Consider the following 18,939-nt stretch of genomic DNA (forward strand, 5'->3'; position numbering starts at 1 on the left):
TGAAGTCGGACGCTCAACCGACTGAGCCACCCAGGCGTCCCCACAGTGTAGTGTTCGGATTGTGATGTTTCATTGCAGCTTTCTTTAGGTTTCCTACCTTGGCGCTCATTGAGCTTTATAGTTTTCTGCATACTTGGAAAAACCTCATCAATTATTTCTTCAAATACATTTTCTCTGCTCCCTGTCCTCCTTCTGGGACTCTGATTACACATACATTTTCTCACAACCACCTTAGAATATGTGTACTATTATTATCTTCACTTTGCAGATACGAAAATTAAGGCATATGGCGAGTAAGCAGACTTGCCCAGAGACCCTCAGTGAGTAAGCAGATGGTTCAGGATTTGAACCCAGACCCACCCCAGCATCTGGGGTCCCACTGCTTGGCCTTATTGCCATTGTCACATCTCTAGCAGTGAAAGGCCACAGCTTACCTTTCTTGCTCTAGGGCTGGGCTCTGGAAAGGCTGGTCATAAACTTTCCTGTAGATACTGGGCAGCTCAAGCATCCTTGCAATTTGTATGTTGCACACTGGATCATCCACTTTATCTAACAAGCCATGGGGGAAAATATGCCAGAGAAATTATAATGAGATCAGGTCTTTCCCAAGTCCAAATTGTTGCTAGGTGCCCAGGGGATCTCCTTCCCTATGTGTGCCCAGGGAGCATACATTCTAGATGCACTAAACGATTCCCCCTTATCCTTCGAGAGGGTATGCAATGCACTAAGCATCCCAGGCTTGGCCAGGCTCCTGGCCCAGGCTTGGCCAGGAGTAGACTAGAACCAGGGAAAGTATGTTTGCTTTTTCACTCATCTGTTTCAATGGCAGACAACAGGGGCTAGCCTTGGGATTTCCAAACCAAAATCAACCAGAGCACTGCAAAGGGTATCTCTTAGAGGACGTGGGACGATCATATTTCTCATCAGCTGTTTTCCTTCAAAGTTAATGGACTCAATGGTGTTTCAGAAATCTCCATCATTTTATGGAATATGAACACTCTGCCCTAAATGGATTGACACTTAGAACCTCAAAGTACTTTATTATGTTACCCAAATAAATTTGCCAGATATATATAATAAATCATTTATTTTCTTCCCCAATTTGTAGTTACCTCTCTTCAAAATAAAGTTAAGAAATGCTGCTTTTGTAAAGAAAGCATGTTATGAAATATAATTTCCCAGAGTTACATTTTTTAATCTGAACTTTTTAGGAGTTTGACTTTTAGCTAATCCAGAGTTTAGTAGCTAACCCACAGTTTACTGGACACACACCCAGAATAACAACCAATGTGGCAGAAATTACTTGAGCTTACAATAAGTAGTGACACGAATTTCTCGTTCTTCTCTGTATGTGTGGATATAACCTCTGATTTGGATAATGTCCCCAATTTCTATCTTTGTTCTCTGCTCAATGGTCTCTTGCAGCTTCTTAAGCTGTGAGGTTAAGTTCAGCTCCCCTATAGTTGGACCACCTGTCGTTAATAGGGCTAGAAGAAAACAGACAAATGCATTACACAATCACTCCACCACATTTGTGAGGTAGTTTTGGGGAAAGACCAACATATCTATTCATTCTATTTCTGATTAGTTGCTCTACCGCACAAAATCTATGTAACCTTCTGAAGTCCTCTGCTGAATAGAAGGCATAAGTTGTAATTATTCAGAAGTAGGGTGGAAGGAAGGGAGTCTAGAAGGCCTGATAAATCCAAGTGGGTGAGTTCTGGCGTGGCTCCGTTCTCACTCCTACCCCCGCATCGCCAGTGCAGTCAAAGGGCTCTACATGGTCCTGAGCTGAATTCTGTATGAGTTCAGCCGGGCTTGGTGGCAACAGCTCTAAACTCCTTAAAGCATGCTTGCAGACTGGGGTGCCTCAGCCGAAGCATCTGACTTCGGCTCAGGTCATGATCTTGCCATTTGTGAATTTGAGCCATGTGTCGGGCTCTGTGCTGACAGTTTGGAGCTTGGAGTCTTCTTTGGATTCTGTCTCTCTTTCTTCTCTCTGCCCCTACCCCCCCCCCTCAAAAATAAATATCAAAAAAAAATTTAAAGTGTGCGTGCAGGAAGACAAGTCTGCCATAGAAGGAAGGAAGAAGGCCCAAGAGTCTTCATTTGCAGTTCTGTTTATGGGGAAGGCAAATGTGCCTCAGGCTGATTTCCCACCTAGGTGCTCAACACCCCAATCTCTCACTCTTACCTCTCATCTTTGTTGGGTAACTGGGGTAATCTCTCTCTCTCTCTCTGTCTCTCTCTCTCATACAACTGCATGGTGAAAAGAACCCAATGCACATTCAATTCTAAATACTTTCTATCACTTAAGTTTAATTTCAAATTGTAAGAGTTAAATAATAAGCATAGCCATGAATATTTGGGTACTGTAGGTGCTATTCTAAGGACTTTACAATGGATTAGCACATCTAATCCTCACGACTATACCTATTTACTATTAGCCCCATTTTATAGATGAGGAAACAGAGCCACAGAGGTCAAGCAACTTGCCCAAAGTAAAACAACTAGTTAGCAACCAAGCTGGAGTTTTAACTCCAGGAGTCTCTGACTCTAGTGCCTTCCTGCTATTCTTTATTCTCTGCTGCCTTCTCCTAAGTATACTCACATTTCCCAGTTACAGCTAGTGTGTGTGAACAATTCTGTGTTCTCATTTTCTGCCTGGCATAAGTTTAAATTCACACATATCCACAGAATCCACACAACTCTAGCATTTTAAATTATAATCAAGCATTCTGTCATGTTAATATGCCACAGTTCGTTTAGTCTCATTAAATATTTCATTCTCCCCTCCCTTGTATAATTTTTTATTTTGTTTTTTTTATCGCTAGCACTGGATGGGACCTAGAGGTCAACACTTGGGTAATGGAGTCAGACAGACCTGGCTGAAATCTCAGTTCATTTCTTAACTAGCTGTGGGACCTTGGGCAGGCTGCTTAACCTCACTGTGCCTCAGTTTCCTCAACTATGAAATGGGGACAACAATGGAGTCCACCTCATATACAGAGTTGTTATATATGATCTAAGTTAACCCTTCCATCATGAGCTTAGCACAATTTCAGATCCACAGGAAATATTCTATAAATGTCAACTATTTGTAAAAATGAACAATTAAGCCCTCTAGACAAAATTATATTGTTTTCTTCGGCGTCTTATTGGGAATCACTGGATAGGAAAGTCAAAACAAGGTTAAGTTCGTTACATATTGTCAGAATGTTTGCCAGAAAAAAACAAACCATTCTCTTTTTACAAGGTGTCACCAGCACGCAAGCACATTTGTAGCTCCTATTCTGGCTTCACTTGTTTGGATGTTTAGTACCTTAAAAAAATACATGGTTCCATGATATTTCATTTTGCTTTTAAACTGCCAGACTTTTTGGGACGAGCACTGGGTGTTGTATGGAAACCAATTTGGCAATAAATTTCATATATTTAAAAATAAATAAATAAATAAATAAATAAAATTTTAAAAATAAAAAATAAACTGCCAGACAGGCTATTTTATATATATATACATATATATATATATATATATATACACACATATGATGATCTACTCTCTGTATTTCTTTATGTACAGAAATCATCTTATACATTCAATGTATTATTCATGTCTTTTGTATACTTTATGTTAACTTCTGAAAAACTGGGGGGGAAGCTTTATCAGTGTGCTGATTATATCCACCCCTCCCCGTTCCACTGCTTTTCTATGTTTATTTGACTTTATTTTCCTACATAAAGGCGTGAAAAGATCTTTAGCCTATCCCATTGTCACTGATGATAGTGTTTGGTGCTTTAACAGCTAGGGACTTAGGAGAGCTTAACATATACACCCCCATGTTCACGCAATAAATATATAACTTCATCTCCTTATGCCACGTAAGCTGAAAGACAGGGGTTGCAGTTACCTCTTTCGAAAATATTTTCCTCTATCTGAACCAATAACATTTGCTAAATGCTGATGTCTTTCCTGCTGTTGTCTTATTTTAGCTCTGTCATATATTAGCGGTCCTATAATGAGTGAACAAATCTCTCTTTTAGCCTGGTGATCACATTTTCTGCTTTTTAATCTAATACAACTTAGAGAACTGTGGCTTTGTAAAGAGCAAAGGCATTACTTTTCTTGTAACACATCGACTCTACCAAGGGAAACGGCAACCTCTAGAGCACAGAGCACTTTGTGTATCCAGTAACCAATACCTAGGAATCTAGACGCAATCAGCATTAATGTTACTTAGCTTACTGGGTTTCTTCAGAAAATACCCCAAGTATTACTTTTTAAAAGGTTATTCCATCTGTGTTCCTATTTCTCAAGCCCTCTTCTACTTGGACTGAATTTAAAACACTTGATAACAAATGCTTCATGCAGCACTGCTGAAATAACCAGACTAACGGCTGGTCTGAGAATGAGGCCCAGCGTTCATTTCAATGGTGAGCTGAATTTCTGAAAGGGCTCACGCTCTGTAATTTAGTGAATGTAATGAGACGGCTGGAGCCTGACAGAATTTCATTTTAAAAAGCCTATTCCATCCTGGAAGATAAACCCCCTCTAAAATTCTAGTATCAAGGCCAAGCTTTCTTAACTTATCTCCAAAGTTAAGTCCAAATGGTGCACTCAACAGGACATTTATAGGAGTTAATATCATATTCTTATATACCTTAACAGGCTGGAACACGATTTTGACTCAGGCTAAATTTTGTTTAAAAAAATTAGTCTTCATTGGCCACTTTCCAGGGGAAAGCTTTTAAACTGAGGGCAATTAAATGAAGAGGAGAGAAGGGGCTAGTCCAGAACAATTGAAAAATATCTCTTCATATATAACGCGACGAGAATAATTTCCAGGTTTTTTTCCTTGTACTCATACCCTCTTGTTTTTATCCTCAAAGAAATTTCCAATAAAGGCTACCTGCTGTGACTGTTCTTCTATTCATCTACTTAGAAATATTTTAAAAATCTCACTCAGTAGCCATTCTATTTTAAAAAATTACTATATAGGAGTTATATAATATTCCTGTATCATTCTTTAAAAAAAGAGTTGATTTTAAAAATTAAAACAATGTCCAAAACAGGAGTCTACAAGCTATAGGCCATGGGCAAAATCCACCCACAACTTGTTTCTGTAAATAAACTTTTATTGGAACCCAACCATGCCCATTCACCTATGTACTGTGTATGGCTGCTTCTGAGTTACAATGGCAGTATTGAATAGTTGAGGTTCAAAGCACATGGCCCACAAAGCAGAAAACATTTACTAGCTGACCCTGTACAGAAAAAGTCTGCCGCTCCATAGTCTGAAACAAGATTCTGACAATACAAAAACCATAAATCCGCAAGTGATTTTAATACCCTAGACATATATGCAAATTCAAATATCTGATTGTCTTATAGGTTTACTTCTTGCCTGTGAGGCAGCTGCATAAAAACCTGTTGCCTCTTTTATCTACAAAGCTTCCTCTTTTTTTTTTTTTTTGGAATGTTCTTATTTATCTTTGAGAGATAGAGAGCACGAGCAGGGGAGGGGCAGAGAGGGGGGTGGACAGAGGATCCAAAGTGGGCTCTGCACTGACAGCAGGGAGTCTGATGTGGGGCTTGAACCCACAAACCGTGAGATCATGACTTGAGCCAAAGCCGGACATTCAACCAACTGAGCCACCCAGGCGCCCCATATCTACAAAGCTTCCTAAGCCAATTAGTGCCAATGGTTAAGATGTTCCCAAATTAGGAAATGGAATACTGAAGTTATATGAAACTGATGGCCATATTCCAAACATAAATATGTCAGAAAGTTAAGCAAAGGAGCATTCCACTGGTCGGGACAGTCAAACTAGGAAGCTGAGATTCGGACAGGTGACGGCAAAGAGGAAAGGCACCACGCATCACTGAAGGAGACAGATGCCAGAAGTTAGATGTCATAGCAGGCAATATTTAGTGATAACCCCACTGTATACGGCACCATGCCGCGTATGTTATAAAACAGAAAAACAAGGTCCCAGTTTCTGTAGCTCCTCTAGAACCAAAAATGATCATCAGTTCTGCCTACCATTTTTTGATGTTATAAACTTAACTTAAAAAACAAGTAAGAACTATTAAAATATACTCAAGGAATTCCAAATGGTATTTCAGTTATAGTCAATGTGTTCAATATACGATTTTAAAGTTTCTTTTCAGTTTATATAACTGAGCTAACTTCAAAGGAATTCTATCTTACCTTCTCATCAACATTAGAATTCCTGGTATATTTGAGATTTCAGAAAATCTGGATCATGGCAGCACAGAGTTAGTGGCAATCATGTACGAGGAAAAGTCTTCAAAATCTTCTTTGGTTAAGGGATATGCCTGGAGCAAGGGGGTTCTGACCTGACTGGCAAATAAGCTAAAATATCTCGACTGACGTAATAGCTGCCACGCTAAAAATGAAACGCTGGAATTCCCAGCAGCCACGTCACACTCCTACAGGCTCAGGAGGAAGTGAGCACTAAAGAGAAGGGAGAAACAAACACAACTAGCTCTTCTAGGATATTAGTCTGCACAGTAGCCAGAGCTCCGGGCACAGCGCTTTGAGCTGATCAACAGAATTCACCAGCGGATAAATGTGAAAATTTAACCCTACAGCTGTTGTGATGAACCACCTTGAGTAAAAACCATTGGTTAGCTGAAAAGTAAAACAGTGTGTCAAATAAAAGTACCTGAGGAAGACTCGGTATTGTTCGACTTTTTCCAGCAGATGCAGTTTATAACTCCAGTGCTGTCATCCACTGCAAGAGAAGCATAAAAGGGTAGAAGAGAGATCTGGGCACTGCTAGTGAATCAGTACACCGACACTGGATTTTGCCATACCAAAAAATGACATTTTTCAATAGCCTGCTTGGTCAAACCCTTATAAAACTCTCCTACTTAAAAAAAAACCTTTTTTAATATTTATTTATTTTTGAGAGACAGAGAGAGACAGAGCATGAGCAGGGGAGGGGCAGAGTGAGAGGGAGACACAGATTCTGACGCGGGCTCCAGGCTCTGAGCTGTCAGCACAGAGCCCAATGTGGGGCTCGAGCCCACGAACAGCGAGATCATCACCTGAGCCGAAGTCGGACGCTTAACCGACTGAACCACCCAGGCGCCCCTCCTTCTACTTTTAGAAGTAACCTCTCACAGTATGCCAGGAGTTAAGTATAAGGAGTTAAAACTGCTTATCTGCACATGCTGATGTAAAACACGATCCTAACAGTATGTAGTCAACATTTCACTTACCCTGCCTCAAGGGTACTGATGATTAATGATTTTAAGTTTATTTATTTTGAGAGAGAGGGAGAGAGAAAGAGAGAGAGAGAGAGAAAGAGAACACGTGCACATAAGCGGTGGGAGGGGCAGAGAGAAGGAGACACAGAATCCCAAGCAGGCTCTGTGCCAACAGTGTAGGGCTTGAACCCAGGAACAGTGAGATCATGAGCTGAGCCGTAGTTGGATGCTTAACCAACTGAGCCACTCAGGTGTTCCAAGGGTACTGATGATTCTTGACCACACCTCTCCTAAAAATGGGGTCCTTGGGAAGTTAAGTACAAAAATCTCAATGAATGCAACATGCAAAAGCGGCCTTGCTCTCCCACGGTGAAACAAGGCAGCGCTGACACGGTCTGTGGTGAGAGGCACTTAGAGGGTAGCCTTCTCTCACCATTTGCTCTCTCATGAGCTCTATGATTTACCAAGACAGAGCACCCCAAATATTCTGACATGGACTTCTCTTTGTGAACAAACTTCTGCCCAGTCCTTAACACTGCAGGGGATGTAAGGAAAGCCAAGTATATTGCAGAAGGGCAAAGTTTTATTTTCATAATGGCAAATAATTCTATCTTGTTCACATAAATAATTTTGGCTTATTTTATCCTTAATGAAACACACACACACACACAGAGAATTCCCACTGCACTTGAATTTATAACTGCAGAGAAACTGGAAATGCTTGCTATGGGATGACAGGTGTTTCCTCTTTGTCTAATTTCTGAAAAACTCAGAAAAGAGATCAGTGGGCTTAATGATTTTCTAGAAAATCACCAGCAAGGCTGTTATAAAAGCCCATGTAATATAGAACATAATGCAAATTTTTTTATTGCTGGTTTAAATCTGTGTTGAAAGCAGAAGCCAAGAATACTTCTTATATGAAAATAAATTCTGGATGGATTTTATTAAATGTAAAACAGGTGAACTTAAAATGATGAGAAGAAAATATGGGTAAATACTTTTGAACTTTGTGCTTATAGTTGGTGGGGGGATTCTTTAAGCAAACCTGAAAAGACTTTAAAATGATAATAGCAGTTTCTTTTGGAGCATAGGAAAGGGACTCCACGTTGAACGTACATGCTCACTGTAAGCCTCATTTCAGAAATATTGAGAGAGAAATATGCATAACAGCTCAAGGAAATAAGACATATATATATTTCTCCAATATTAGGAACATGTAAAACTATTAGGAAGGATGTTCACCCAAACGTTGACATTGTTTTTATCTTATTTATAGGGTTTTACATGACTTTAACATACTTCAGTAAAATTTAGTCTAATTTGAAATTTTATTTTATAATGAATATCATCTTAAAATAAATCAATAAGGAAATTCTGAATTAAAAAATTGTTGGACACCTCTAGACACACTACTTCTGTGGCCAGTAACAAATCTTGGTTTATCATGTAGTGTAAAAAATATTAGCACATGAACACTTGTTCTAGGATGTGTGAGGACACTGACTACAGCCTCTCCAGGACTCTTGGTCTGAGCTTAAACTGCTGCCAAGTGCTCTGGGCACTGCCACCAAACCCTCTGACCTTCTGGTTTGTAACCTCTCCTGGAGGGTGCTGCTCCCCGGCAGTGTAAGGTCTGGCTGCTGGAATGCCCTGGTAGGGGAGCCCCCTTGCAGTGCTGCACAACGTGCTCCGCCATTCGCCTGGGTCGCTGGCCTTTTGTTTCAGCAGTGGAATGAGTCAGCGACAGCAGGAAACACCCCCAGCACAGGCCTGTAGTGAGTCAGGTGGAGCAGGACCCAGTACAGCAGGGAGTGGCTGCCTGGCAGGTGGCCCGAAAGCCAAGATGGCCCTAGGACAGCAGGGAGGGTGCAGCTCTCCCTTGAACAGGCCTCACAAGAGTTAAAGTCACAAAAGCATTTCTACTCTCAGTTACCTCAACCCTCAGATGCTTTTCATTTTCCCATAGCCCACAGATGGGTCCTGTTCTTGTAACATTCATTCTAAAGAAACTGTTTATTGGGGAAGAGTCCAACATATCACCTTCATCTTGTTTTAAACTCCCGACCTCTACATAGTTTCCATCCCAGACCCCATGAGAAGGGGAGGAGCTTGGGAAGTCCAACCTATCCTAACAATAAAGCATGTTGTACCCAGCAAAAACAAAAACAAAAACAAAAACAAAAACAAAAAAAAGCAGATGAAGTTGATTTTGGGGGGAGGGTGAGCTGATGGGGGGAGAGAAAAATCAAATTGAGTTATATGGCGATATACGGCTCACTAGAGTCAGTAAATAGATTGGATCTATAAATCTCCATCAGTGGAACCTTGAGCAAATGAATGGACCTTATTTTTCTCATCTCCAAAACGGAAAGAACGTCTGTCCTTACTATTTCAAATGATTAGGGGGAGAATAACACCATGTACGTGAAAGTGCTTTGTAAACTGAAACTACCATTTCATCACTGATATTTGGAGAGGTAGTACTTTATTATACTACAGAAAATGTGCTTGCCCACAGCTGAGTATGCTGTAGGAAATTGGTGGATATTTGTTGAATTGTCTGGAGAAAAACAGAACGAATACCTTTGGTAAAATAAAGCAGAGAAGAGATCCAATATGGGGATGCCTGACAAGAAGATCTATTTTAAAGTTTAAAAAAATATATATATGCTTGGCAAAAGCAGAGGGCATGAGGAAACTCATCTCTCACATGTTATTTTATAAGCAGGAGACCGTCACATTCAGGGAAATGAATACCTGTTGAAGAAAGGCAATGATATTGTATCTATACATTAGCTATCATACACAGACTGCCAGTGAAATGGTCGCAGTCAACTTGTTCAACTGCCTTCTGTCTCTCCACAAGGAGAGCAGGAACACAAATCCAAGGCAGCACACCAGAAAGCAACAACGTCAATTACAGCAAAGATTTGGAATCCGAAGTTAAGCTTCCCACTAAATATCTAGGTTGGCCTCCCAGCTGCAGAGACTCTGAGAGTTGCACAAGGCAACAGATGAAAATGCTTACATTAAACTCAATGAAAAAAAATCAAGACCCACGACACTAATTGCTGCTATCCAAACTATAGAAATCCTTCATTTGGTTTCCATCATCATGAGGGGAGGGAAATTTTATGATAACAGATCTTCACCCCTGAGTACCAAAAGGCTTTTATTAAGAAAAGATTTATTTTCAAGTAATTTCCATGCCCAACATGGGGCTTGAACCCACAACCCCGAGATCAAGAGTCACATGCTCCATCGACTGAGCCAGCCAGGCACCTCCCCAAGAGACTTTTTAAAAATACTGTTCTGGGGGGGCGCCTGGGTGGCGCAGTCGGTTAAGCGTCTGACTTCAGCCAGGTCACGATCTCGCGGTCCGTGAGTTCGAGCCCCGCGTCAGGCTCTGGGCTGATGGCTCGGAGCCTGGAGCCTGTTTCCGATTCTGTGTCTCCCTTTCTCTCTGACCCTCCCCCGTTCATGCTCTGTCTCTCTCTGTCCCAAAAATAAAAATAAAAAACGTTGAAAAAAAAAAAAAATTAAAAAAAAAAAAAATACTGTTCTGGGGGCACCTGGGTGGCTCAGTCAGTTGAGCATCCAACTTCAGCCCAGGTCATGATCTCAAGGTTCATGAATTTGAGCCCCACATCGGGCTTGCTGCTGTCAGCCTGTCAGCACAGGGCCTGCTTCGGATCATTTGACCCCCCACTCTCCCTCTGCCCCTCCCCTGCTTACGATCTCTCTTTCAAAAAATAAATAAAACATTAAAAAAAATACTCTTCTGGATACAAATCTTATTATTTTTATACTTATCTTCTTAAAGAGTCTATTTTAACATTAATCTGGCCTTTTTTATTTTTAAAGGTACCAATATAAACATTTGTTACCATCCTTTGCCATTTATAGCTATGCTATCAGGTATCAGGTATCTAACCTTGATCATCCAGAGATCCTAGACTGTCATATTTTAATTCTTCCACCTCCAAACTCCCCATCAGCTGTCATGTGAAAGTAGGCATCAGTGCCATTCTTACTTTTTGTGTCACTTTACACTTGGTCCATGTCAGTGGCCCCAAGGGGCTCCTAATAAAGGACAAGTGCGTGGGCTCTGTGAGAGTCCCCAGCTGCTCTGAAAGGCTAGGGTTGCTTGATATTCAGTGTTCCGCTAAGTGGGGTCCTTTCACATAAACTCAGTGTTGGGCACAATTGTTCTTACCTCCATAGCTGTAGAAAGTATCCTTTTCTCTTTTTCCAATTACAGTTCCCAAGATCTCCACCTGTTTTATTGGATGCCCATTGTAAAAAAATACTCCTGAAATTAAAAAAAAAAAAAAAATCAGCCCTTGACAAATGGCAAGCCCCAAGAAATTCAAATGTCTTTTCCTTAAGGGTTCTAAGTAGAAAGTTTGGCTTTACTGAAGCCTGTACTAATGTAGAAAAGAGAAAACAAATGTTGCCCAACTAGATCTAGTTAATCTTCTTTCCACTTGTGAAAATGAAATGTGCATCCTTGTGGACCTCTCACAAGGGGCCTGAAAACAGTATATTATGAGACCAAATCTATTTGGAGAGGCTATAAAAGAAAAGAGAGGAAATCACAAGAAAGGCTTCTTTGGCTTTTTTACTTGAGCTCTTCTAGGCAGCCAGTCATCATTTATATGAATTAGCAGCAGCTTTTTATTTTTTTAAATATTTTTAATGTTTATTTATATTTGAGACGGGGGGGGAAGGGGCAGAGAAAGAGGGAGACACAGAATCCAAAGCAGGCTCCAGACTCTCAGCTGTCACAGCTCAGAGCCTGGAGCCTGCTTCAGATTATGTGTCTCCCTCTCTCTCTCAAAAATAAAGATTAAAAAACAAATTTTTAAAAATAAATAAATAAAATAAAGATATTAATTGTAAACAAAGAAACATTCACCAATGTAGGCATCTGACCACCTCCTCCCTCCCCACCAAGCCTGGACAGAGCCTCTCTTCTCCACACCTATAGGGCTGGGCAGCAGGACGGCCCGAACCCTGAAGCCCTTCAAAACCTCCAGACTGGCCTCCACTGACGGCTCTCGTTTCCCATGTGGATAAAGGGGCTGGGGATGAGACACTCATGGAGAGTCCCAGAGGATGGACAAGGAGGCTCTAAGCCTCAATTAGCTAGAGATCCTAGAAGGGTGAGATGTGGTTGGAAGGAAAACATGGTGGCAAATTTAGCCAAAAGAAGGCCCTCTCCCTGGCAGAGCATCCTTCTCAAGATGACTTAGTGGATTAGAGACCATGCCCAGGGCAACAAATGGGGGCCATGAGCTGAAATGGCAAGGCTGCACAAGGGAAGGAGCCTGAGTCACTGTGTCATTCCCAAGGAGAGTCACCCCCTTCCAGCGACACTTGGGTTGAATGGGGACAAACTGGTTCCACAGAAAATCCACGACATTTCAAGTGCAGGATACTTCCAATCAACTTCTCCTGAGTTCTTACGATTGATATCCAGGCCCCTTAGTTACCACCTTTGGTGAGACCTTTGGGGCCTCTGCCCCTGCCTGCCTGCACTGACCAAACACAAAGGGCAAGTTCAGAGGAGGGAGAGCCCTGCAGGACCTCCGCAGGCAAGCTCAGACTTCCTGTGGCAGAAGAAAGTTTAAATCAGGAGAATGAGCCTCACCTATGGATATGGGCATGGAGTCCTGTCCTGGAGCGTACCCCAACACCCTGCCCTGACATGCTTGTATGCAGAGAAGAGCTATGGCATGGCCCTCCTTTGGTTTGCTGCAGGGCCAGGTGGGGCGTAGAGTGGCCTGAACTCCAGGCTGCTCTCTGGCTGCAGCCAGCACTTTCTGCTTCCCCAAATGCATTGTACAGGTAATAACACTTTCTATCTGTGTCCTGAGCAGAGCCAGGTTGGAACCGTTCTCTGAATGTGACTGGCCTTCCCCTATCCCAGCTCAAAGATGGTCTGTCCTGGGATTGGTTTGCATTAGAGACAGCACACTCCACAGGATTCCATTTGTCAGTTGTGGCCCCAGGACCACAAAATAGGAGGAGGCAGAACTGTGGAGACCTCTGGACCCATTGGAGGATCCACTGTCTGCCCCTGAAATATCTTTCCAGCTGGTCCTAGAGCCACTATGGGGTGCTTCACTGGTGATGTCTGAAAGCCTGAGACAGTCCCAGGCCTCTGTGGGTTTCCCTGGACACCCTGGTATGTGCTGCTATGGTGGTTTTTATAGTAAAGAGCTGACACACTTTAAGAGTGGGAAAAGAGCTAACCAAAATGTATTCTGCCTACGTTGAAACATACAAAAAAGGTGGTAACAAGACTGGACTAATGACACAAGCCAGGGAAGTCTTCAAGTCACCTGTGATGGAGGCTAATCCTCCAGTGTTGCAAACTATGCTGCGCCACTCAATAAAAATCTGAACAGGTCTTCACTTGAGAACACAACAGACTTTCTCAAGAAAGCACAGGAAAGAGTGACCCCTAAACTTTTATCTCCTAGACTGACAATGGTCACCTTCAAGGACAGACCTAGTCACTCCAAGGTGCAAACAATCCTTCCAATCTTAAGTGACTGATGCAATAAATGTCTTAAAAGCATCACAGAACAACGGAGAACCAATTTAAAAGAAAATAACACATGGGTTGAATCAAAACAGAGAAAATCAACTGAGGAGGAAACACGCTGCTTGGAAACAGAGAAGACACTTCCCAGAGTGTATGGAATCATGAACGCCACATACCAGAAGCACAACCTACAAGAAGATGGCGGAAGACATGGAAAAGAATTGGGAGAGAACTTCCTTCTATCAAAACAAGATTCTCTTCTAGGACAAAAGGGCTCAATAAAAGTTGGATGGCAGCTCTGCTGACCGAAAGAAAGCTCAGTAAGCCAAGAAAAGAAAATAACCAAGACGACGGATACTGGCTTATGTGGAGTTTAGGCTGCAACCCCAAGTGTTTCTGCTCCTGCTGCCTTTGTTCCACATGAAGCCCAAGGAGGCGCAAACGTATCAGGGGGAATCATCTGGATCATCAGGGCTGCAGGAAGGAGGAGGGTCAGGCCAGGAGAGTTCAAGGATCTGGAATCACAGAGGCAGGCTTGATTCAGCTTTCACAGTAGCCAACCCCCAAACAGCCACCACTCCAGCAAGACATTTGTCTGTTTTCTCTCTTTTAAAAATATTTTTGATTTACCTCTTTTTAGTCTAACTGCTGTTATTTAATTGATGTATGAATGCATTCAAATACCTAAGATGCTATTTGTTATTAATTTTTTATTTTATTTTAGAAAGGGGGGGGGGCGGGGGCACAAGGAGAGAGCGAGACAATCTTAAGCTCAGCAGGGCTCAATCCCATGACCCTGGGATCCTGACCTGAGCTAAAATCAAGATCAGATGTTCAACTGACTGAGCCATCCAGGTGCCCGATAAGATGCTATTTTTAGTATAATTCTTATGAATACACTATTTCCACTTCATTGGACCCTCAAGAATTAGATAATATAAGTACTGTATTTTGATTTAAACAACATTCAATATATCCCATTATTAAAGTCTGACATGGATATTTAGAATAATAAAGACAATTTCTTTATGCTATAAACAAAAAGATGCAGCAAAAAAGACCCCAAAACCTATAAACACCACCACCACCACCACAGTCAAACTTTGTAACATTTTTTTTCTTAACATTTTGTATTAGTTTAACCCTAAATTCACAGAGTTGACATTTTGCAACCATTTTGCAAGGCAATTCTGATGGCAAATAAGCAGAATAAGATCAAATTTCAAGTCAAGGTCACAGTCTCCCACAAGACTGCTCTTTCTTCAGTCACTGACCCTAAATTTGGGGGTTCTCAGGCCACCCACACTTCTGACCAAAGCACTACAAATTAGGGGTTCCTGTAACTCACTCAGCTTTGATAATCTGCTAGAATGGCACACAACTCAGGAAGGTGTTAGACCTATGACTGTAGTTTCTTAGTACAGGGTACAAATCAGTACTATCTAAATAAAGAGAGGCATAGGACAAGGTCTGGGAAGGTCCAAGCACAAAGCTTCCATATCCACAGAACACATCACCCTCCCGATAAATCAATGTATGATTACCAACCAAGAAAATTCACCTGAGCCTCAGTGTCCAGAGTTTTTACTCGAGTTTCAGTATGCAGGCAAGACTCAATCCTTGGCCACATAACAACTCAATCTTCAGCCCCTCTCCCTTCCCAAGGGGTTGGGCTGATGTCACCCAGCTGGAAATCCCAGCCCTCTCCGATCACACGGTTGTTCTTTCAGGCATGGACAACCCCCATCCTCAAACCAAACCAAAAACAACACAGAAGTAAAAACCTAGACTAGACTAGGGGAATTTCCCACCCTTAGGGCCCTACAGTATAATCTAGAGAGTACTACTCTTGTGAAATTATGGTTGGTGTCTGCTTGAACCATGAAGTTTCATTTTAAAAACAAGAGTAGGCAGTTAGTTCGGTTTTTAACAGGATGCCTGGAGGCCAGCTATCAGGAAATTTAGATACCGGTCCGCAGCAACCCTCCAAAACCAAAGCCACCAGAAGCTGGATCAAAACAGACAGACCCCAGACAAAGAAGGCCAGAAACCCTGATCGAGTAAGGGAGAAAAGGCATGAAACCCTGCTCACAAAAATATCCCTCCCAAAGTAATAAATTTTCCATCCCCTAACAACTGTCAATACAAGACACAAACCCAAAACCCCAGGCACAGCTCTCCACTGAGTTAGCCTGTTCTCACATCTCACTTTAATAAACTTTCCCATTTGCACTGCTCAACCATGTGTCTGGTCTCTCCTTGAATTCTTCCTTGCTAGGAGACAAAGAGCCTCTGGCAACATCCCTGGGAAGGACTGGGTGGAGGCACAGGGCCCGGGGGGGTGGCGAGGGGGGGTCTCCCCAGTCCACCTGGCAACAAAATCACATCTGGAACAGTATTACCAGTGACATAGCAAAGACCATCAGGATCAGTTTTCCTTGGTTTGTTGTTAATACATCGTAAAGTCCTTCAGCCACAAGAAGCATTAAGCCCCTAGCATGCCCTGATATTTCCTTGAGCATCTACAGAAGACCTTCCTTTCAAATGCAAGGCTGGCATTTGGTGTGAAATTGCTTTCTTCCTGAGTTGAGCTATGAAGAATACCGGCCTGTTCTGGAAAATGGACAACTGTGGGGGAGGACGGCTGCCTTCCAAGGAAAAACAAAAAACAAAGAACAGACAATCTCCAACAATAATAGGAAACCAAGGTGTGGTGAAAAATATGCACAAAAGGCTTTAAAATAAGGCCATCCAAATATACTTGTACATAGAACTGGAAACACACAAAACATCCTCTCATTAGAACTGTACATACTTGAGATTCTTGACTACTTCTGACTCACAGCTTGCTATTTGTTCAAAACAGCAAAGAGTTTAACCAAACTTCTCATATAACACAGTAAACATGTGAAGACCCATGCACAACTAAGTGCATTATTTAAATCTACCTCAAATTATATTTGTTATGTTTTAGGTATGAAGAACCTAACTTTATTCTACCACTTTAAAAAAAAGTGATTTCTTTAACTTTACATTTTTAATACTTTTTTTGCCCCAATTACTATTTCTTTGAGGGACCATTACACGCCTGGCACTGTTTTAAGCACTGTAATTACATAGGTGTATAAAGCAGATCACATCTTTCCTCTCAAGGAGTTTATACAACTTGGTTCTGATTAAGTGAAAACAAAACAAAACCCCACAAGAAAGTCAGGCCTGGTTAATCCTTATTTTTACAAAGAAGACACCTAACCTTTACAGGTGAGTCACATGCCCAGGCCAGTTAGGAGGCACAGTTGAGAAAGAGAACAAAGCCTAGAGATGCCTGGTCCAGTGAGCTTTCCACCAAGAGCTGTCCCAAAGAAAAACTACTGAGCCTGTTATATGAGAGATCTCAACTGCAGACAAAAACGTTCCTCAGTACAAAGGTTACTTCCCCAAGCATTTATTTTAAGAAATAAAATTGAGATTTAGACTTTTTAACTTGCATAGAAATGAACTAATTTGAGAGTCCACGCTAGGTCATTTTCCGAGTCTGCAGGAGGCAAGGCTCTCCTGAAAGCCGCTAAGCCCCGAGCATTCTGCAGCTTTGAAGAAGGCTGGGGTGCAGGTGCAGCACAGGGCATCCTCCAGGCCCACCAGCCACATACCTGGTACCTGGCAGGACTCCTTCAAGTCCAGGATATCCCTGATGTAGAGTTTTGCAAAGGCTAGAAACACAGGATCCAAACCCCACAAGAGGGAAGGGGTCTCCTCTTCAGATCGGCTGGATTCAGACTCCATCGGGAGGCTGGGCTTTGGCTTCCAGCCAACCCTGAAAGGCTCTGCGTCACTGAATCGATCTATATAGGAGACAGAAAAAATCAGGATGCAAAGCGTTTAAAGTGGGTGAAATTGGCATGGCCCCGAAGCTGCTCCCGGGCGGGCATCCAGAACTCCGGTAGGGATAAATAAACCCAGGGGTCCGGGGCCTGTCCAAGCCAGGGGCCTAGAGGAAAGAGGCGCTCCTTGGGTGAGGGCCTGTACGTTCATTATGGTTCTCTCTCTGGAATCTCCTCTGCCCCACGGGAGTATTTCTCCTTCCCCCGAAGTACCGACTTAAAAACGGCTAAACGCTAACTTTTCACTTCGGGGAGATACCCATACAGGCGTACCCTGAAACCGCTTTAATGGGCGGGGTCCAAGAGGAATGGGCGCCCACGTGGCCAAACACCAGGGGGGTCAGAAGGGGTGGATCTGTGCGTCGCCCTGCCCCTACACCTTCCGGTTCGGGGATACACTGAGGAAGGGAGGAAAACGGAAACGAAAAGCAGACCCGCTCCAAGCCCCTCCCGCCGTGTCGCGACGCTGGCCCCCGGCCCCCTGCCCTGAGGAGCGCGCAGGCCCGGCCCTTCCGGGCGCTCAAAGGCCTCGGGCGCCAAAGCCCCGCCCAGCGCAGAAGCGCCGGGCCCAGGTCTTCTTAGCAGGCGCGAGGGCAGGACACATCTCCCGACTTTCCACCCACCCACCTCTCCCCACCTGAGCCTTCCCTCCCGACTGCCAGAGTTTCGCCACGGCTCCGCCCCGCCCCGACCGCGGCCCCGCCTCATTCCAACGGGGCCCCGCCCCAATCTCTCTGCAGGTGGCGAGCCTGCCTAGCGTGTCTGGCGCAGGCAGTGCTCTGGTCCCTCCATCCGCGCTGTCTCCATGGGCTTCCGCTGGAGCGCGCAGCCCAAATCTCTGAGGCCTGGGAGCTGGCTCTGCAATTCCTGCTGTCCGAACCCCATCCTCCAAGTCTCCCTTTCCAGCCGTCTCCCGCTAGTGGTAGGACGATGAGTCAGGACCACCAAGACGTTGGGACTGGTTTGGGGGGCACGGGTTTTTTTCCTGATCTATTAAATGAACAAATAAAAAACGCAGTATCGAGAGCGGGACTACATTGTGGCATATTTTAAATGTTTACTTACACTTGGTGAGTGATCTACTAACACACGATATTGGGACTCTACTCACAATGGAGATAATGTCAGTATCTAAATGTGAGACCTTGAGTGAATGTGAAGTCTTGGCTCTAACCAAGGCTAGCCTTACAAGATCATGGCAATAAATTTTGTCTTCTTTCCTCTTATTCGGTGTATACTCTGGAATGTTGTACGCTTAAGAATTTTGA

The 18,939-nt window shown here is 43.0% G+C and overlaps 1 protein-coding gene across 10 annotated transcripts in view; it reads right to left on the minus strand.

Moving 5' to 3' along the window:
- Positions 1–18,363, minus strand: part of STN1 (STN1 subunit of CST complex) — a 63,433-nt gene extending 45,070 nt beyond the window's left edge. For 2 of the 10 annotated variants that reach the window (XM_019459343.2, XM_019459344.2), the window contains exons 1-6: positions 17,945–18,079; positions 17,441–17,632; positions 11,454–11,549; positions 6,691–6,759; positions 1,314–1,487; positions 435–549 (exon numbers count right to left, since the gene is read on the minus strand). In XM_019459343.2, coding sequence (XP_019314888.1) covers positions 435–549; positions 1,314–1,487; positions 6,691–6,759; positions 11,454–11,549; positions 17,441–17,573 — 587 coding nt within the window. In that variant the 5' untranslated portion in view covers positions 17,574–17,632; positions 17,945–18,079. Of the gene's footprint in view, positions 1–434; positions 550–1,313; positions 1,488–6,690; positions 6,760–11,453; positions 11,550–17,440; positions 17,633–17,910; positions 18,085–18,105; positions 18,127–18,298 lie in introns of those variants that run through there. The other 8 variants (XM_019459341.2, XM_019459336.2, XM_019459338.2 and 5 more) reach the window with 7 other exon arrangements.
- Between the last annotated feature and the right edge of the window lie 576 nt (positions 18,364–18,939).

Source organism: Panthera pardus, unplaced genomic scaffold (assembly GCF_024362965.1).
Source record: "Panthera pardus isolate Hobbes unplaced genomic scaffold, ASM2436296v1 HiC_scaffold_22, whole genome shotgun sequence".
NCBI classification, from domain to species: domain Eukaryota; kingdom Metazoa; phylum Chordata; class Mammalia; order Carnivora; family Felidae; genus Panthera; species Panthera pardus.